Raw genomic sequence first — 21,682 nt, forward strand, 5'->3', positions numbered from 1 at the left:
GGGATAAAAGCTTGTAACACATTTGGTGTTACATCTCGACAGGCCGGATTAGGGTTAGGGGTTTCACGCGTGGACTAAGGGCGCTAGCAAGAAGAGGTCTAGATTGGCTAAAAGCTTATATTTGCCTAGGGCTAATAAATAATGGCTAAATTCTCATAAATAAAGGGGGAAAGCTTATAAATAAAGCAAGGGCCAAAAATAGCCGTGTTATTACTTTATAAGTGACCTTAGACACAAAAGCATCCTCGCAAGACAAGAAAAATGAAAGAATGTGTGTCCATGCATGCATGTGTGTCGAGCTTAAGTCGAAAATAATTCTGACTATATACACTGAGAAACCGAAGAGTTGAGCAAAGTGTTTTGAGGCTTTTTATACAAAGCATAAAATATATATCAGCTTAGGGTCATACCATCATTGTGGATAGCAGGCACTGCAGATCAGTCTCACTGCATACAGAAGAAACCATGATTTTTATATTTTTATACTGGTAACTGCTCTTCTGTAGCTGAACCAAACAAGGAATTGTTATATATAGGAGACCCAGAGGAAGGCCCACTGTCCTCTCTCAAAACCCCATCTTCCTCTACTGCATCAGAAGATCTATCAACATTGTGAGCTTTTGAAGTCCCGGCACCATTGGCCTTAGTTGCATGTCTAACCTCATAAAGTGGAGTATCATCATCCTCATCCTCTTGCCTCCCATGGTCCTCTGATTCAGACAAATGCTCTTCGTCATCAGTTGTGTCATTGCCTTCAAACAACTTCTTTCCTTGTACATCACGGGTCTTTCTGGCACGAGGCTGTTGCCGTGTCCCGCTGCCCTCTTTCTCACCTGAGGAACAGGTTTACCAATCCTTCAAATCACAACAGAGCACAATTCACTGGTTTTAAAGTGAGCTGACAAAACCAGCCATTACAATAGCTTACCATCAGCATTAGGGGCTTTCGAAGCCTTCTCTCTCAGATAATCAACAAAAGTGATGTAAGGTCGCCAACTGCTTGGATCCTCGTCCGTGTTGACACCTTCAACTTTCTTCTGTATCTCTGTAAGACTGATAACATGACATTGTACATGTTAATAACTGTCTAGAGCTAGATTATAGCACCAAGCTCATAAGCACTACACTCATTGTCACTTACATTTCCTGCACTTCAGCAGGTGGCAATTTCAATGCAAACTGAAGAACACCCCCTTCCAAAAAGGGTAGCTGTTTGGGAGCATCATAGAAAGCATGCCGAAGCCCTCCCTTCACAATGTAGAGGATACTTGATCTGTATAGGTTACGAGCAGAGCCAGAAAATGTGGCTGAAAGCTTACTCGCAAGCTCCTTACATGCCAAAAACGATCTACTTGTGGACCAGTCTTCATCAGTTTTTTGGACTTCCAACATGTGCCTTTTGTAAGCCTGGAATTGTCATCAAATGCTGACGAGGAATTAAAAATGTATGACACTAACTATGAAAAAGGGTTTCAAATAGAATCGATACAAGATGTCAAGAGTCAGTTACATAATGCCAATGTGCAAAATAAATTCGTATGTTTTGTTCACATCATCTTTTGGTGAAATTGAAGTGAAATTGCAACCCAAAAATAAAAGAATTTTAGAAATGTCACTTCATGCTAAGAAAAACTCTAAGCAAACGACTTCCCTATGATGTATGATGCACAGAGATGTGCAAAATAAATTCGTATGTTTTGTTCACAACATCTTTTGGTTTTTCATCTCCGCAAGGACCATCCTTACCCTCTTAATGGCCTCCAGGTACAAGTTTGAAAGTTCTGAGTTCTTCATACTCTTCTTCATGATCATTAGCATATGCTTCACTGTTTCAGCCACAGTCTTCCCATGCAATACAAAATGTGAAACAATCTCTGGTCCTAAAAAGTCCTGAAAGTAATAAGAAAATTAAAAAAATACTCAAAACCAAATCCTTGGCCCATTCCATGAACAAAAACAAATGTGTAAGGCTCCACTAAACAACAAGCCTCAAAGTAAGGAGAAAGGGGAGAAGAGGAGGGGTGAGGTTTCATACTCGGGGGACTATTTCATGAGCAATCAATTTAGCTGCAGCAGACATAATCACATCTTTCTGATTCAGGTAGTCCAAATGCTCATCAGTTACATCCTCCTCTTCATCATCATCATCTGCAACAGTTGTTTCGAACTGTTTATCTACTGCTACACAAAATCAGCCAGATCTTTGTAAAAACAAGCAGAAAAAAACTGCAAATCACCTGCCACATTAAGTCTCTGCTCACATAGCTTCCAAAAAGTTCGCAAAGTTTCAGGCGAAGGGGAAATGCCGAGAGAGTGCAGCTTAGTTGCTGACAGCTTTGCTTCGCTGAAAAAGCTCCACAGATCTGACAGAATTACACATATCTGAAAAATGCCAGACATCCGATTTTCAGGTGTGTGAGATCAGTTACGTTCTTTGTACACATACTACAGATCATCTATTCTATGTGAGATTTTACACATAGGTAATAGCATGCTTACCTACATGCCTCCACCCCAATATGTGCAACAGGCATATCCATCAATCTACAGGTATATATAAGCATGCATGCATACATACATACAAAAAATGCACACAGGTGACAAATTCTTTGTTGGTTTCACCGACCGTGCAGCACAAAAGACTTCTCGCATTGCCTTGTTCATAACTTTGAAGGGTACTCTCTGCAAAAGATTCTAACTGTTTGATCAGGATATCACGCTTCAATATCAAAGAGGACATGCCAGCCTCATCTGGGTTATCAAAATCAATGGACTTCAAGCACCAAACAACATGAAGGAATATGTTGAGAAGAGCAAGTTGTATGACCTGCGCATCCACAAAGGCATATGTAAGCAAAGCATATGTTCTCATCAGCACAGCAACCATGCAAGCTGAAGGCCAGAGTTCAAATTAAGCATGATGCTGGCTCTTCTGAAGGTTATTTATACACAATTTCCAATTTCTTATCCTAAATAAACAAATCAACTAACAAAAGTTGCCCACTCGGAGATGCCCACCTCATCCTCGAGGTTGTTAAAATTCTCTAGTAGACCTGCTTGGTCCGCAAACAAGCTATCACTCGTAATTGCTTTGTTTAGCTGCAGCTGGTGAAGCCTCCTCAGGTTGACCGTCAAGGAGTAATCATCATCCACTATCTGAAACGAAACATCTAAATGTAGGTTCTGATAGAATCAATGCCGGACTCCTATCATAAGATCAAGCCGTTAATCCATGCAAAGGCACATCTTAATAACTACCCCTGCTTGATTAATGGCATTTCGAAGCTTCAGCACAAGCTCGTCTTCCATCAGTTTCATTGTCTGTTGGGCAGAATCTTGGAGATCGGCTTGACTTTCACTCCCACAGAATGCTAAGGCCTTCACACAAGCCTTCAAAACATTCTCTTCACCGTGTTTGAAAAAAGCTTCTTTTAAAAGCTGCAGCACTTGTGTGAAAGTCTGAGAAAGAATGCCACATTCAATAGACCTGAAAACATTGCAAAAGACAACATACTAAAGACAAAAATCCGGGCTTACCTGTTCCTGCCGTTTTAAATTGTATTGTTCTAGATTCATGTACATGACCAGCTCCACTATGTAAGGTATCTTGGCCTTATCAGCAAGATACTTTCTAAGTAAATTTGGAAGAGTTTTCATCAATGCAGCAGTTATCTCTTTTCTGTTATTCTCTAAAGTTTCCTGCAGAACAGAAGCCAAAGTTCATAAGGCAGCTTAAGAAAGATTCTGAAAAATGCATTAGTTCCAGCAAGGGAGCAGACTTGACCTTCTGTGACTTGCTGAGAGTAGATTTTCGAGAATCAGTTGACGGAACTATTTTCCCCCCCACAGCTTTCTTGGCAGAGGCACATAAAACCCTAACCAAATGCGAGGCATCTTGATCAGTCAGCTCCAACTTTGGGTTATCATCAAGTAACATGGATATCATGCTCTTCCAATCCTGCTCGACATTGATGTTGAGATCAAATGGTAAGGCCACGTCCAAAATGTTGTAGAAAACAGAACTGGAAGCACCTTTAAATCTACCATTGAGGTATAATGCACAATAACACACGTATCATAAGCATAAAACTTTGTGTGCCTTGAAAGAAATTATAGTACTAAGAACCGCATAGCAAAGTAAAATTTGAGATTGCCTTCATGGCATTCATTTCCTCCCAGACAGCATCAATGACATAGTCACTGAGGATTGGATCTGACGAAAATTCTCTGAGGATCTGCAAGAGCCTACTCAGCTGAACTTCAGAACTCTCGCTCTTAGACCCTGTCAGAACAAAGTGCAGTTTTCTTGCAAATTAAAATTTGTTAAAAACTCAACCTAGTAATGTACATGCAAATATTCTGGCAGTAAGTACCATTGGTATGTGAGCTGCTGAACTTTTGAGCTATGAGATGGTCATAGACTAGATCACCAACAGCATGGCGGATAAGAGGAGACTCATCTATAAGTAGGTCATAAAGTGGACCAAGATCCTCATCTCCAAGCAATTGATGTCTGAAACGCAACAAACTCCTTTCACTTTCTTTGATATCTTATGTCATTAACAATTCTGCCCTTGTGTATCAGATAATTCCATACCTCAACAAATGCTTCAGTAAACCAATGGCGCTTACAGCAACAGAAATATCGATATCATCTGCTAGCTCAATCATGCGACTGCAAAAGCGTTCAGTAAACAGACCCAAGGAAGGCACATTGTCATCTACTTCGTAAAGGTTCTGAAGAGCAGTGATGGAAGTTTTCCGAACTGCTGGATTCTGCATACCAAAAACCATTTGCTAGTACTGTTGACAACACTTCCAAATGATACCATGAAAGCATCAAGGAAGACAAAAACAAGCAATTTACACATCAGAAAGCATTAAGTGTTACAAAGCACCCACACCTTGTCATTCAGCGTCCAACCAATATATTTCAGATACAGATCTTGTAGAAAGAGAGATGGATAAGAAACAATCCAGGACCCAATAGCTCGGATGCATGCCATTCGAATTTCTGGATCCACATCACGATAGCGATGCATAAAAAGCCTGCAATACATTACATAGGGATAATGGCCCAAAAAAAAAAGACTACAAATCAGCACCCAAAGACGAAAAACTAGAAACATTCATTTAGTTCATGAGCCATTTAAAAAACAAATCTTAAAAATAGTAGGCCAGGCCGGACCCTGTGAAAATTTTGCGCATCATTTCCTCAGCCATTGTTATATTCTCATGTGTTTCAGACAAAACTTTGTTCAATGACTCCAACCGAGGACCATCCTTTCTCTTCCTCTTTTCAGCATTCAACTGCCGTTGAGCAGTCTCTCTGGATTGACCTAGTGTCTTAGCCACAGTTACAAGTGATGTAACCATTTGAAGGCCCACAATGGTTGTGACTTGTCTGAAAACTCTTGGAGGCGTACTGTAGCAAGAATACCAAAAAAGAACCCATTAGAAAAACTCTATTGAGACAAACACAAGCTGAAATAAACCAAAATCAAACGCCCGATACCATGAGAGGGCAATAACATAGTCCATGCACTTGTCCAATAGCACGCCATCAAAAAGAGGCCCATTCTGGCATTCAAGAATAAGATTGTCCCAAAATGCCACAAGATTTTCTTTGAAGCCACGCAAATCCCTCTGCTTTGAGCCAAGATAATCTTCCAAAGGGCCCTGTTGTTATGTCAGGAAAGCAACTTTCTCGCCTTCAATTCAAATATTTTCCAGTCAAACATTCAATTCAAAAACCCTAAACCCTTCCAACTCTAAAAGGATACTTCCTCGGCTCGAGTAACTACTTTGAGCACAACATCATCCACATCAGTCTCATCAAGAGGTGCCTTGTCCATTCCATAGTCAACTCCACACACCTGCACCACATTACCACTACACATTGAACCCATAGCCAAGAAGAGGTTAACGAACATTAGGAAAGCCAAAACAAAAACGTAATAAATTTGACCTCAAACAGGCTGTTCAAAAGCTCAACCAATGCAGCATTTTGATCCTTTTCATAACTTTCTACCCAAGCTTTAGCAGCACGACGAACCAGCTTAGAGTGATGTTTAACAATTTCTGCCATACGACAACAGATTAAGCATGGCTCTATCTCATTACATCAGCAAGCTACGGCAACAAATTTAGAATGAAAACTAACCCGCTATACTATGCTCGGTTCCTGTGCTAGGCCCTTCAGATGAAGGAGCTTGCCTTTTACGCTTACTACCACTCTCCTTGCCCTTGGCTCTCACCATACTCTCTGGACTTGCTGTAGCATCAGCATTCCGCATTCCTGAGCTTGAGGGAACAGAATGAGAAGTTGGTGAGACTTTTCCATGCTCCAATTCATCATGATGCTCAGCTGATTGGGATGTGCTAGTTCGGGATCTTTTCTGTTCAGATTGAGGATTATCAGCAAGAAGTAACGCGGCAAAACACAAGACCAAGCAAGCAAACAACCATATGTTAATCTCACTCGTGTCTGTGTTGAGTCCTTTGGCAGAGCTCTTTTGCGTACAGATCCTCCACCCCTCTCTTTACCACTAAGGTCCAACTCATCTTCATTATCCTCCAACAGGCTACAGCATAATCAAAAATTAAGCCAAATTAAATGTTACTTTGAGCTTTAAAAAAGGGAAAAACTTTTGGATTATAGTGTCATGTGGTGGCAAGCCTAAGGACCAAATTAGTTAATAATTAGCAACTTCCCAACACGCTCTAGCCAAGTTGTTGCAAATGGGCCTGCTTAACAGCAAGACCCAAGTTCCAATCCTGGCACATTAGCTTAGAGAAAAAATCAGATCACACAAAAACAACATTCGAAGAGTGTACATTGCAGACAACTCTCTCTCTCTCTCTCTCTCTCTCTCTCTCTCTCTCTCTCTCTCTCTCTGTGTGCATGCCACAGGGAGGGGGTCGTGTGTGTGTGTGTGTGTGTGTGTGTGTGTGTGTGTGTGAGAGAGAGAGAGAGAGAGAGGTCCTAAAATCTGACATTCAAATTATCAAGCCATGTATGCAAGATGTGTAAAAGTGTGTGTGTGACTGATGTCCTAAAATCTGGCATTCAAATTCTCAAGACATGTATGCAAGATGTGTAAAAAGGAAGTAAAATTTTGAAAAAACTTTTACTGCTCGCTCCAGCGGATGGACGTGCTTGATGTTAAAATACCATTAATAAAAAAGAAGTTAAAAATTTAAACAATTTGTGATGTTTGTTGTGCTTTTGTAACAGTAAACAGAGTGAAAATCTAGGGTTCAAGGTAGGATTCTTGCTCCTCAAAATCCTGCAATTAAACACAAACACACTGCAGGAAACTGTGAAGACCTAATCAGAGCTAGGGCAAAGAGGTATGAGCATGAGTTTCTAGGACACCATCAAAAGAGGGCCAAAAACACACACACACACACACACACATAAGAAAATTCGATCTTCAGAGCTAGACATGGCCTCTTCGAGAAAAAGTGGGAAAAAGGCAGAAGAAAAATGCATCACAGAAGCTGCTCGCCTGTATTTTATTTTTTAGGGTTAAGATCTTTTGATTCTAGTTCTGATGCACAGAAGAAGGGAGGCCATGGAGTAGCAGAACGGAAGCATACCTGTGAACAGGAGCAGCTCTGCGATGGTACTTCCTGGTGTAAGCGCTTGGCGTCTCCATCTTCTTTCTTCCAGCACAAACCTCTATCGCGCGCGTCGAATTGCTTGTCCTCAGTACGCGGGAAGCTAAATGTAAACAGTCTTTACAGGTAGCCTCTAGTTACTAGTATCGTGTCAAATAAGCCTTCCTTCACAATGTGTAAACCTTACTTACTTAAATTGGTATCGAAAAAAAGTCAAATACTTATGTATAAATTGGTATCGATAAAAAGTCAAATACTTAACCCAAAATGTTTTTTTAAATTAATTAATTAGTTGCTGTTTACAAACCTTGGTTTTTTGTAAGGTTCAAATTTGAATGTCCACTATTTCTCCTTGGTTTCTATTTATTTAAGCCTCCATTATTACTTTTCTATTTAGGGAACATGGACACTTGTTTGTTTGTGCCTCCTTGCATTGCATGCAAGCAGATTTCTTCTACTGGAATTATTTGTTTCTGTCTCGCATCTTGCAGGCGAAGCCATGCACACTCTCTCTCTCTCTCTCTCCCCCCCCATCATGCAGGCAAACCTCCTCTCTCTCTTTCTCTCTCTCTCTCTCTCTCTCTCTCTCTCTCTCTCTCTCTCTCTCTCTCTCTCTCTCTCTCTCTCTCATGCGTAGAGGTGAGGATAAGGGGAAAAAAGTTGATCATGCCATGAATCCCAATCAGTCAATGTGCAGAGGAAATAAAGAGCTGCACGGAAAGACTCGTTGGGGGGCAGGCATGTTGCCAGAGGCGGACGTGGGTGAAAGCGCATAGGAGGGGCAAATATTGACACGCGAAGGTGCGTAGGAGGGGCGAAGGGGGGATGAGGTTCACAATCGAGGAGGAGGAGAAGTAAGGGGGAATGTAGGACACCTTAATTTTGTAACATAATATTAATTAATGCCCGCGCATAGCGGGCATTAATTAATACAGCATGAATAAAAGTTGTTAATATACAGCATGAATAAAATATATGTATGTAAATTGATTGAGAGAGAGTAGAATTAGTATAAACAAAATGTTTTTCGTTTTGTTTTAAAGGGGAAAAATAAAAAAGAGATAGAGAAAGGCTCTCTTAGAGTCTCCCTCACTCTTTTTCTCTCTCTTCCTTCTCTTCTCCTTTTTCCCCTCTTAAAAAAGGCTCATTAATAAAACAAAATACTTTTTTTAATTCTCTGTATCTCTCTCTCTTTTCGACCTTCTCTCTCTAACTCTTTCTAAAACTCTCTCTCGCTCTAAATCTAACTCTCTCCCTAGTTCTCTGTTATAACTCTCTTTACCTCTCTCTCTCTCTCTCTCTCTCTCTCTCTCTCTCTCTCTCTCTCTAACACACTCTCTCTCTCAATCTCTCTTACTCTCTCTAACTATATCTCTCAAACTGGCGAACTCTCTCTACACTCTCTCTCTATCACCCTCCCTTTCTCTCTCTAACACTCTCACTCTCTCTCTCTCTATTCACTTTCTTTACCTTTATCTAACTCTGTTTTGAACTCTCTACTCTCTATCTCACTCACACTCACACTGTCTCTCTTTAACTCTCTTAAGCTCTCTTACACTCTTTACCTCTCTCTATTTCTCTGAAACTGACCAACTCTCTCTCTCTCTAACACTCACTCTTCATCTCTACCTTTCTCTCTCTAACTCTCTCGATCCCTTACTCTCTCCAACTCTTTATTTCACTAGAATTTGGCCAACTCTCTCTCTAGTTCTCTCTAACTCTCTCTCTCTTTCTCTCTAACCTACTCTCTTTGCCTTTCTCTAACTCACTCTCTAACTCTCTCTAGCTCTCTTTCTCTTTAACTCTTTGTAACTCTCTCTCCAAATTAGCCAACTCTTTTAAATACTCTCTCTAATTCTCTCTTTAACACTCTCTCTCTCTCTCTCTCTCTCTCTCTCTCTCTCTCTCTCTCTCTCTCTCTCTCTCTCTCTCTCTCTCTCTCTCTCTCTCTCGCCATCTCTCATGTAGCCTGTGAGTCGCTCGTAGCGGCAACGGGGCGGAGCTCGACCGAACATGGAGTTCCACACACCGGAGCGCATGTGGCAAGTGTCCGGGGTTCAAGGGTGAGGCGCCCGGGTCGGATAACCGTGGTCGGTTGGGCTAGTGTTGACAGGCAAGGCACTATGTAAGCTCAGCAATGTGGATTATGGTTGGGTGGTGACCTAGTTCCCCTCTTTGGCTATGGTGGTGGCTACCACAATGTAACATTAGTATCAGAGCTATAGCATTGTCCTCTTTTTCGCTCACGTACGTGCATGGTGCTCTCTCCATCGTTCTCTCAAAGATAAGGTTTCTTGCCTTTGATTTTAAATGGTTCTCCCTCTCGCATTTTTCTGTGCAGCAATGGTTTTTGTGTGTTTTGAGAAGAAAGAAATTTGTGTGTTTTGAGAAGAAGGAAATTGTCATATTTGTGCACAAATAAAGTGTGTGCACTGCCACCACTAACAATTAAGTGTATGTGGACACACAAAAGAGAAAAATTGAATAGCGAAGAGCTCTCACAAGCATCTCAACTCAATACTGTGCAAGGAGAAACCTCAACACATAATTGATAAAAACCATTGTAGAGTCGCATCTCTGTTTGTGCATGGAAGAGAATCCGGAAGCAGAAATTATAGTTATTTATAAAATATAATAATTTACACTGGGTTGCCATGTACCCTTTCGATGCATCACTCGGGTTGACGTTTAACCTATACTTCTGCTGCCAGCCGCCGCTGCGAGGTGGGCAGCGAGGGATGGTGGTGCCAATGTACCGGGCTAGGCTCAGCTAAGCGGCCTCCATAGCTTCTGGTGCACCAACAAAGGCAAAACGGTGATGGCCAAGTTGCCGTTGCCCGCCTCAGCTGTGCAGCCTGCACAACTCCTCCTACACTCTCGACAGACTACGTGCCGATCCCAGTATTCTCAACGGCTTGTGTAGCAGCTTCTGTATTCTCGACGGTCTGGTCGGCTGCCAACGCCGGTGAAGGCCAGAGAACACCCACAGGCAAGAACCTCACTTGGGTTGAGAACACCGACAAGCAAGAACCTCACAGCAGAAGAAAACTCTTCTTCTCTCTCTCTCTCTCTCTCTTTGTTGGAACTGGTGGAGCAGCATCACAAGGGAAAGAGAAGAGCTCTCTATCTCGCTCTCTCTTGTCGTCTATAGCAGCCGGCAAGGAGTCGTGTTGGGCGTGCATACAGCCCAGCCCAGCCCAGCCGAGCAATAGACCAAGTACATCAACCGGTGGTGGGAGGCGCATACATCCCAGTTGAGTGATCAACACTGCAGTGCACCAAGAACCACAGTCCCGAAGTATGAAGATAAGATTTTTAATAATAAAAATTTTAGCCTTACCTTATAAAGTTCAAGGGGAGGTCCCACGCATAAAAAGTTAGCGCTTCCAAGGCGGGCTATTCGCGCACAAGTTTGTGTGTACACACACTACTATATAAAGTTCAAGGGGAGGTCCCACGCATAAAAAGTTAGCGCTTCCAAGGCGGGCTATTCGCGCACAAGTTTGTGTGTACACACACTACTAAAGTCAAAACACAAATGCCCAGCCGCATCACAAGCACAACATTGTGCATCTTATTAGGAAGCCGCGCACAAGCGAGATGGTAAAGATTCCGGTGTAGTTTGGAATCCCAAGTGGAAATGTAGCTTTCCACTCGTATCATGCATGCGTGGCCACACGCAATAGCAATTATGTTGTAGCCTAGCCCTTGAGGCTTAGTGATATTACACTTAACAAAGTCAAACCGGAGAGACTGAAAGTGCTTGTATGGTCCTAGAATCATGAGACAATCTCTTGGATCATAACGTACTAAACAACCGTAGTGTTATGTTGCTTAACAACCAAAGTATATTATGCTTAATCTGCAGAGATGCAAACGCTTGTGCATGGTCCGTAGAGATCAAATGTTCTAAGTTTTATAGTATTCTTAGAGTGAGGTCCGTAGTGATCTTTGAGTGTGTTCGGAGTTTACCAAACACACAAGAATTTAGGGTGTTGATGATGTTGATCGTCTAATTATTCAACGTGACTTGTAATAGAGTACGGAGCTACTCTACCCACCTTTGGACTATGGCATTGCTCCTTTCATTTGATAGGATGGGAGTGTCCCTGAGAGGTCTTGCTCTAAAAAGCTACCTTGTTGCTAGTTTTTATACCTTCCCTTGTTACTTCATAGACTGGCTTGATTAGTAGTTTATGTAGTGGGCCATTGGGACGTTGTTAGATTGTTCTCATAAATGCTCTAGATTAAGTATGTGAGGCTATGGAACTTGATATAGTTCCTTAAATTATAGCCATGTTAGACTTTGAAAAACATGTGCACCATATACGATGTTACATAGTTGGTCTAGTTGCAAACACCCTTGGTTTGGATGCGTAGTCATCCATATGCTTGAGATTTTGTAGCTATTTCTCAAGGAGAGGAAAGAGTCCACTTGTGTGTCACAAGCTTCATGCTCACTTGATGGTATGGGACATCAAATGCTCATAAAGGTTGGTGGTATGGGACACCAAGGCTCATACACAGAGGTTGACCCTTTGATTGGTTGTACACTTGTTCCGTAGTGATCAAGTGTTTGGACAAGATTGAGTTTGAGACTCCCTTATAGCCTTTTGTTGGGAAGAAATCCAATGACAAAGTTCGGAGAAGCTCTGTGTAGCATAGCCATGGTTAAATACTACTGCTCACATAGTGGTTTCTAGTTTGAGAATGCTATAGAACCATTAGTGAGCAAGAAGACTAGTATAGTTGGATGGTTGTGATATATGGGGGACGCCCTACAACATTCAGGCAATGTAATCTCGCCTATATTCAACACTGGTGTTCATTTTTTAGCACATGTTTGGCTGCTACCGTACAAATTATGGAAGTATGACTTTCATAAATTAAAAAAGTAAATTCTTAGTTTGCTTGGGCTATTTAGTTTTGCAGAGTTTATGTCCTTGTAGAATCTACCAATTGCAAGGCACTAGGAAATCAGTGGATCATTACCAGTATGTGATGGGGTTACTACTTGTTAAAGTGAGAAGTACTGTAGTCCAAACGAGTCCAAACGAGCATGGTTTCTTATTGTCATTGGATCCAACATAGTTTTATAAACCATGAATGTGTTTGTTAGAAAGATTTCTAATTCGGAGAGCTTAGTGGAGTATTCTAACATGTTTAGCGAGTTTAGGACTGAACATGGTGGTTCAAAATAAACTCAAGGTTTAAAGCTAATCTGGAGAGATTAGAGGTCAACCACTGGAGTGATTACATAAATCTTGATCTTGATGCTAGTACGAAATGCCTAGCAGTTATCTTGATCGTTTTTTATACTTTGGCATGGTATTGTTGTATGCGTGCGCACTTTCCAACAATCATCGCCTTCCTCGTTTTAGAAAGGTGTGCTAATCTGCATTGATTAGCACTGATTAGTCGAGGTTTCTATGAGAAGAAGAGTGAGCACTAATTCGGAGCGATCAAACGAATCTCTTGGGTTATGTGTACTGAGACGGAGCACTCAGGGGTGGACCCTTCATGCCCGCTTTACCTTGGGTCAAATGGGGGTGATAAATTTATCGAAAGAAAGTGATAGATTCATTTAACTAATATGGTTATTGACTTCCAATGAGCTCAAATTTTATGGAAAGTCACAAACCTTAGGTGCTTGTTATTCTAGATAAAGCCCTCACCTTGTCAATTTGGTGCTAAACCAAATTGGTAAGATTGTTCAATGTGCAGTTGAGTATGTGTGAAATTGTTTTCATGCTATGCTTATGCGTGGTAGATGGCCATGAGGTGGTAAAAAGTTTTGAGCAACTTCTTTAGGGACTTTGCTATTTATATTCACACTGAAAGTTGAAGTCTAAGGCTGCTATCACGGCCAAGTAGGACTCATAGCTAGAAAGTGAACCATAGAGTTCAGAGATTGACATAGTTGTTGATTAGATGTCATTGGATCAACAACAAATGGTTGCTAGAATGCCCCAAACTTTATGCCCTAGTGTGTCAAAGGTTTTGAGTCAATCTAGATGATCACTTCGCAGTAAGTGGCTCGAGCGTCTTGTTAAAGATGCCTCTGTGGATATTCTGACTCGGGAAGAGTGTATCCACAAGTACGGAGTTACTTACCCAGATTGAGAAAGAATTTGGTATTTAAGATAGACGGGATAAGTGGCGAAGTCCAACTTTACCAAAAGACAGACAAACTTGTACATATTTGTGTTTTGTAATATGTTTATGAAGTGCGTATGAAGACCATTATTCTCTATTGGTCATCAATTACAGTTGGGTAGTATATTACCACCTATACAGGCAGGTGGTGCAATGCCATTGTAATGAGGAGGCAACAAAGAGTTGTTATACGCCAGACTTCATATTAGTATTGAACACAAATTAGATGTTGTGTTATTCATGTCAAAGCAGTCTCAAAGTACAAAGATTGATTTTGTTTGTCTATCAGTGTAAGGTGTGTTGGAGGCATACCTAATCCACATATCGTAGCATATGTATATATAGACTAAATAAGTGACAAAAAATTATCATTTATTGCTTTATAGTAAATCATTTTCCATAATTGAAATGGTTTATGATATTGTTTCACATAGTAGAGGTGTCCAATGAGACCATGCTTGTAGAGGTGTGTCTGGATGGTGCTATTAACTTTGGATGCAACCATAGATAGCCCATAAACATGTCCGTACAGAAATATGGTTGGCCGTAGAGACATAGATATGTATTGCCAACAAGCAACCAAAGTGGTTGTAGGAGTAGACATGTGGATAGGCATGTATCTACTCGTGGGCTTGGGAGTGGTACTCTTATTGGTGCATGTTGCTCTTGATTTTCTAGTAGTGCGAAGATATTATACATCGCATAGACGCTGTCTATGCGATGTATTTTCTAGTAGTGCGAAGATACTATACATCGCATAGATAATATACATCACATAGACGCTGTCTATGTGGAAATCATCTTCGTTCAAGATGTGTAAATTATTCTTGGAAGAATGCAAGAACTTTTGGAGAGAGGAATGTGTAGCTTTCCTTAAACTATGTGTAAGGTCAATTGAACTTTACCACATTATAGAACAATTTGCTAAAAATTTGTAACATTTGCTCAAATTTGTTGAATTAAAGTCCATGTGGTTTCTAATCTACAAGAGGAAAACATCTTTGACGCTGTAAATTCCTTGAATGTCGAAGCACATTTATTATGAGATTCTTGATTTGAGAACTTCTGGCGTATACTAAAGGCGTGATGTTATTCAATGCCTTAGTAGCAATCTGTGTTTTATTCACATCTTTCACAGTTGTTGCAAGTGGCAACTATAGTTTGGTGTTCCATATGAAACACGTGTTGCATGTTTCCTTGGTCATAGTACGTAAGAAAAATATGTGATGTGTATCTTGCTTTCCTTGTCGTAGTACTTAGGGAAGTTATAGGCATAGATGACCACATGGTCTACAACTTTCTGAACCGTTTTCGCATACGAAAACTCTTCTTGAAGGGAAAAGTAAAAAGGTCAACATTTGACCAACTAATAAGATGTGAAAACATCTAAGTTTGAAAGGCTCTTTATCAAACATCTCTACAAACTATATGGCCTGCTTGACAGATACAGTGTTAGGTAGAGATAGAAAGTTTGATAGTCATCTTTAAATAAAATATCACTCATAAGTAAGAGTGGGGTTAACCATCCGTAGATTGATGGTGGTCAAACTAGAAACCCAACGAGGTTCTAGAGCATATGCTTGTGCATAGATGAATAATCTAGTGGAGAGGAGTGTCTCTCACCTTTGGAATCTATTTTTTTGTTGTTCATGACTAGATTTGCTCCATTTACGTTGTTTTATGGACTCTAGTCTAGATCTCCTATGTCTCTAGTCTAGATCTCCTATGTCTGTAGAGCTTCGAGTCAATAAGTTGGAATCTATTTTTTGTTGTTCATGACTAGATTTGCTCCATTTACGTTGTTTTATGGACTCTAGTCTAGATCTCCTATGTCTGTAGAGCTATGCAAGGACTTCGAGTCAATAAGTTGGTAGCATAGCATGGTAGTGTAGTCTACAAATATTTAGTAGCGTAGTCTACAAAGTGTAGTGTACAAACTTGAGTTGCCGGAGAGCTCTTGAGTACACCTAGTTTTTCATGTCATTGGCATGTGAAAACAATGTATCACCAAGACAACAAAGTTTGTCTTAAAGTTGTTGAGTCCTTGGAGTTACCACACTTCCACATGAACCAAGGAGAATTCTTAGGTTCAAAGACCAGAACACAAGGTGTATTGTGTACCGATATGCAATTGTTAAAGCAGAAGGATAGGTCAAAAAAGGTCTCAAGTGAGAACACTATATATGCTTACCAACAACAACTTTCCCCAGTTTGGTTTCTTGGAGGAAAACTCTTTAGAAGGGGGGGTAATGTCACGTAGCCTATAATGGCAATGGAGCTCGACCGGACATGGAGTCCACACATCAGAGCATATAAGGCAAGAGTGTGCGGGGTTCAGGGGTGAGGCGCCTGGGTGTCAGAGTACCATGGGTGACCGGGCTAGTGTGGACAAGCAGACCACTATATAAGCCTGGCAATGTGGATACTTATCCACATTCCTCTTTGGTTAGGTGGTGACCTAGAGCTCATTCCCCTCTTTGGCTATGGTGGTGGCTACCACGGTGTAACACCATCCTACGTGGTGGTAGGTTTTTTTCCCTCTCTCTCTCTCTCTCTCTCTCTCTCTCACACACACACACACACACACACACACGAGATATCTTTAAAAGGCCAAATTCTCCCAAGAAATCATATCTTTAGAAAGAGAATATGATTAATCCTTAAATATCAGGGATAATGTAACTTATTGTCCCAAATCAAGTCCAAAGTCTCAAAAGAAATACCTTGAGTGCATTAAAGAGACCAAATTAGATGATCCTTAGTGATGAATAAGAACTAGGCCTAAAGCTAAGGATAGGAAAAGAAAGGCCTGGATGTGCTTAATTTAAAGAGGCCAAGTCCTTAAGTTTGTTAAGGATTTGACATCCTACCAATAACAAGGGAAATGAATCTAATCAAGAGAATAAGTCAAGGTTGGGATAACTTAGGAACCTTAAAAGGAAAAGATAACCTTAATTTTTGGTGAATAAGTGTGCACACCAAGAGAATGACCACGAGCTTTTTGACATAAAGATAGACCCAAACTAAGAGAAGTAGATGGATGACCATAGAAAGGCCTTCTTTAGATGCATCGGATTAGTTAAAGTTGAATAGAATTGTTTTTGGAATCAAGGCTTGGAATAATCCTAAGGAAGGAAAATCTTGAGATTACCTTGCCATGATATGTTGTGGCTAGAGGAATTCAACTTGGTTGGAATTTCAACAAGTGGAGGGTTGTGATGTCCCGTCGAGCTTGCGATGGTTTCTATTACTTCAGATATGAATATTGTATTCATGTGATGCATATGTGTTTGTTTGTGGAAGCATGTGAAGGTACCACATAGTTTTATGGATTATCGTATGGGTGTCATCTGTGGGGTACATCACACAAAGGCAATCATCCGAGACCTTAACTTCTTTTAATTGAATGGGGTGTGCTCTTGGCACAATTGGTGTGATGGATAGAAAGTGGTTTCGAAGTGGAACACACAGGGTAGTGCATGGTGGCTAAGTATGCATACTCATACTAGATATACGTGGCTCTCAACACTGGTACCTGGAGCATTAATGCTTATGGGATAGGTGACGACTAATAGAAGCGACTCCTAGGATTATATGGCACTTGTGTTGTGATGGATGTGAGACATGTAGGGCTTCTCCAATCATCAAGGTGGTCTAGGAGTGTTCAGGCTCATTGGTGCATACCATCTTTGTTTGAATCTTTATGACACTTGGAGAAGAACTCTATTTCTTAACATAAAAATTAGAGCAAAACGTAGACTTGGAAGAAATTAAAAGCATTAACCTTACAAAAAATCGTACCACTCATCCAAATTTATATGTATTAAAAGCTTGCTTTTCAAAAAGATAACTCTAAAAACAAAGCATAAGAGCTTTTGAGTTTTTGAGAGTAAAAGCTCTTTCAAAAATATAGCAAGCAATAATTATGAAGCCTTGGGCCTACCAAAAGTATAAGTATTAATTGGTGGTATTAATTGGTATGTACAAAGGTTTGAGGCCTTAGCCTTCCAAAAATACTAATGCCAAAATATGTAACCATAATAGGTGTTTACATGTCTTCCCAAATATCTCATTGTGGTCCAATAAATGTTCCACCTTCTGCGATTAACAAATAATCTACCATTCGATCTCGCCTACATCCAAAATAATATTAGTCAGTGCATTAAGCCAATTAAACAAATTAATCCTGACTATATCATCATACCAGTGCACACATTTGATTAAACACATTAATCCTAGAAAATGATATAAATAAAAGGTGCATCCAAAATAAAATATCCTCAAAATATTAATGTGTTCAATCGGTTTGCTATACCCTTTGTATGATCCCACTGCCATAGATAGAGGGGTAAAGGTCTCATAGTTAGTATCAGACCGGGTCTCATAGTTAGTATCAGACCAGAGCCATGTTTAGATGCAGCTTACGATGTTAGATGTTTTTTTATTATATGGTGCACATCCTGAAACCAAAACTTACAGTTTTTTATTGGGTTTCTCTTTTAGATGGAGCAGCAACAGATGGTGAAACCCTATCTATTAGTGTGTGTGCCTGAGTTATCTTCGAAGGACAACGTGACAGCATTCCCCTTCAAGCACCTTCTTTCCTTGACAGCGTACCCCTTCAAGCACCTTCTTTCCTTGAACCATTGTGTAGATTGAGTCCTTAGCCATGATTATGGAAAGTTTAGATTTTGTAAAGGAGTATAGAATTCGTGGGTAATATTTAGCCAAGATTAGTCATCTTAGTTTGTATCTCCCTCATATAAAATTTGTAATTGTAGGCCAGTATTGTTTTTTTTAGCTTTTTGGATCCTAGGATTGAGATCTTTCCCTGGCAATGAAATAAGAGCTCCATTAAATTCTGGGTTACCAAAGCCAAAAAGAAATCAGGAGTTAAGACGTAGAAGCCAATGGAACCAGAGGCCAAGATTAATTCCCTAGAATGCCTCAAGAACTATAGTTTTAGCTCAAGAAGAAGTGTAAGTGTTTTAGATGCCAGTAGATAGCCAAGACACTTGATGAATGATTGTCCAAATGCACATGTTGTTGTTACTTTTCTAACTACTCTAGGATCTCGTTTTACCAGAGGCCTATGATTTTAATCCAAATCAATTAGGGAACTCCGCCTCAGAACTAGAGAAATCAAAGAAGGAAGGTCGAGCCCGTCAATAATTTCTAATACAGTTTTAGCTCAAGAAGAAGTGTAAGTGTTTTAGATGCCAGTAGATAGCCAAGACACTTGATGAATGATTGTCCAAATGCACATGTTGTTGTTACTTTTCTAACTACTCTAGGATCTCGTTTTACCAGAGGCCTATGATTTTAATCCAAATCAATTAGGGAACTCCGCCTCAGAACTAGAGAAATCAAAGAAGGAAGGTCGAGCCCGTCAATAATTTCTAATACAGTGTGTGAACAAGAGGAAGAATTTATGCTGCCATTGGGCACCAAGATTAGAACCAACATTTTTTAGTAATCTAGACCAACCAATTTCCAAGGTAAAGATTTAGCTTTTCGTTAATTTAGGAAACACTCATTCGTTCATTTCACTAGGATGCTTATGTAAATTAGTAATCAACCAAAAGTAGGGTAAACCAATGTAAGTGGAACTAGATAGTGGAAAGATTCCTTGCACAAATTAGTTCTTCCTAGATGGGGAGCTAACCAAATGTAAGTTCATATTTTTTCCCTTAGGCGTATACGATGGGATTCTTAGAATGGACTAGCTTATGCAAAATTATATTGACCTGTCCATTGTCACAAATGTACTATTTCCTTCATGGATCTTTATGGAAACAAGGTGCAAGGGATTAGAGTAGCTAAAGCCCCTACCCTACTACTTGTAAAGGTGTTTAAGTTATTAAAAGGACTTAGGAAGAAGCATGCAATTGATGTTGTTAAGCTTAACCGTGTAGGTAGAGTCAGATACTAAGGAACCTAAATGGTTAAGTGAGTATGCTAACATATTTTCTTCTAAAGATTTAATGAAAATTCCCCTTACTCAAATTATGAGATAGAGTTGATACCTAGAGCTTAGCCAACCGTGAAAAGAGTTTATAAGATGGTTGTTCCAAAAGCAATTGAACTTAAGAAACACTTGAGACAACTTTTGGACCAAGGCTTTGTTCAACCTAGTATATCCCCTTCTTGGAGTCTTCATTGTAAGGAGTATATATTTTTTAGTACAAGTATGAGGTGCGCATAAAATCAATGATGATAACTTATCAAGAAGTTCACTTCTCTTGAGGATCCTGTATTGAATCATTCTCTGAACCATTCTCCCCGCTTGGAGAGTCTTCCGAGAAACACCTGTCTCCATTCTTAGTAAACTTTGCCTTCACTTGAAGAGTCTTGTAACCTTTTCTTCTTGAATGCTTTTCACAGATCCCTCCCTTCCTCTAGGGAAGTCTTGAGTGAGAAGCTAGGGAAGTATAGATACTTCGAAGTGATAGAGATTTGCATTGCAGCAACTTTACACACACACTGGCTTTTATTGGACTGCGTGGCTCATAGCACCTTTTGATATTATCTCTTTTCTTCTCTGTATATTGAAGTGTTGCTAAGCCTTGGCTGGCGACTCTTTGACACCATCAAGATTCACAACTGGCCAGTGACTACAGTAGGTATGTTACAACTGACTGGCTGGCTGCAGTATAGGAGGTGTCACACACGTCAACCCATAGCAGGTACAACACGTACAATAGGTATGGTACGGACGGGAGCAGCAGGTTCGACATGTGCATCCAATCATTGAGGTACAGGCATCCATCCTCTAACATGAATCCTTGAATTTTCTCTATTTCTTAGGCTATCTTGCTTTCCTAATTAATCAAGGTAATAGCAAGGGTGAGGAATTTATTTGATTCAATCTTCTCCTTAATCTTAGTAGGTTAGAGATTCAAGATTAAAGTTGTTGCAAGTAAGAAGGCTTTTCTACTAACCTCATCGATGACCGCATTCTCTTTTCTTAGTCTATACTTTTTCTTTCTCTGTAATCTCTATGTCTATACCCTAATGAGACTGAGAATACCCTTACATACCTTCTCTGTAACTTAGAAATGCTCCTGCCTCTACCTCTCTTCACTTGAGCTTGCTCTTGTGTCTGCAAACTTCTATTTTTCTCGCCGTTGTAACTATTTATAGGGTTGATGATGAAATTTCTTCCTTTGCATTCCAAGACCTCCATTGAGATTATCCATCAAGCTCTCAAATGAGCTTCCATACCCATGACCTATTGCCATAGGTCCTTGCCGGAACATGGTTGCCTTGGGACTTCATCACCCTTTCGACGCCCATGTTTTCCAATCTTCTCAAGCTCTCTTATAGGAGCTCCAAATTGCAACTCTTAATTGTTGCAATCTCCACTCAAAACTTGGACACCAACGTTGGCTCTTGAATCACCACTCTACACCCAATTTCTCTTTCAAGGGTGCTTTTCATCATGAATTTCTTGCAACAATAAATCCGAGGTGTCAATATCTTGTAAAAGCCGCATATCGCTTCCACCACTTCATGCTCACCTTCATGAGCATACCATGAGCCATGCCCATCCAACACGCTCAAATTTGGACTGCAACCAGTCCATCACAACTTGACATGCCAATGGCGACAACCATGCACCTCCAACATGCTCCTTGCACAATGGAAAGAGCCGTGGGATTCACAAATCCCACCATATACAAGCATTTTCTCATCCTCAAAACCATAAATTTGAGGCAAAATCAAAAATTACCCTTTTGGTAATTTCCTTGGCAGCTTATCTTGATTGATGACAATGATATTTGCATCCTCTCTTGATGCAAAAAAACTCTCCATGGCACAAGACTCTACTTGCAACCATAATGGGCAGCTTCAAACCCCCAAGAAACCACATCGTACTCCATGTGAGAAAGAAGAGATGAGA

At 40.4% G+C, this 21,682-nt stretch overlaps 1 protein-coding gene across 1 annotated transcript; it reads right to left on the minus strand.

Annotated features, from left to right (window-relative positions):
• Positions 1–300: 300 nt before the first annotated feature.
• On the minus strand, positions 301–7,799 carry SCC3 (sister-chromatid cohesion protein 3). The gene is made up of 22 exons (XM_086785578.1): positions 7,603–7,799; positions 6,482–6,584; positions 6,164–6,398; positions 5,969–6,081; positions 5,784–5,876; positions 5,516–5,679; positions 5,189–5,425; positions 4,905–5,049; positions 4,598–4,776; positions 4,374–4,513; positions 4,155–4,282; positions 3,785–3,958; positions 3,538–3,699; positions 3,259–3,459; positions 3,019–3,156; positions 2,627–2,827; positions 2,238–2,382; positions 2,036–2,148; positions 1,747–1,890; positions 1,142–1,407; positions 929–1,053; positions 301–833 (listed from the first exon to the last, which is right to left on the minus strand). Exons 1-22 carry the CDS (start codon positions 7,659–7,661, stop codon positions 481–483), a joined length of 3,618 nt encoding a protein of 1,205 aa, XP_086641704.1. The 5' UTR covers positions 7,662–7,799; the 3' UTR covers positions 301–480.
• Between the last annotated feature and the right edge of the window lie 13,883 nt (positions 7,800–21,682).

This window comes from Cibotium barometz, chromosome 48 (genome assembly GCF_041138505.1).
Source record: "Cibotium barometz isolate CiBa-2024 chromosome 48, ASM4113850v1, whole genome shotgun sequence".
Classification (NCBI taxonomy): domain Eukaryota; kingdom Viridiplantae; phylum Streptophyta; class Polypodiopsida; order Cyatheales; family Cibotiaceae; genus Cibotium; species Cibotium barometz.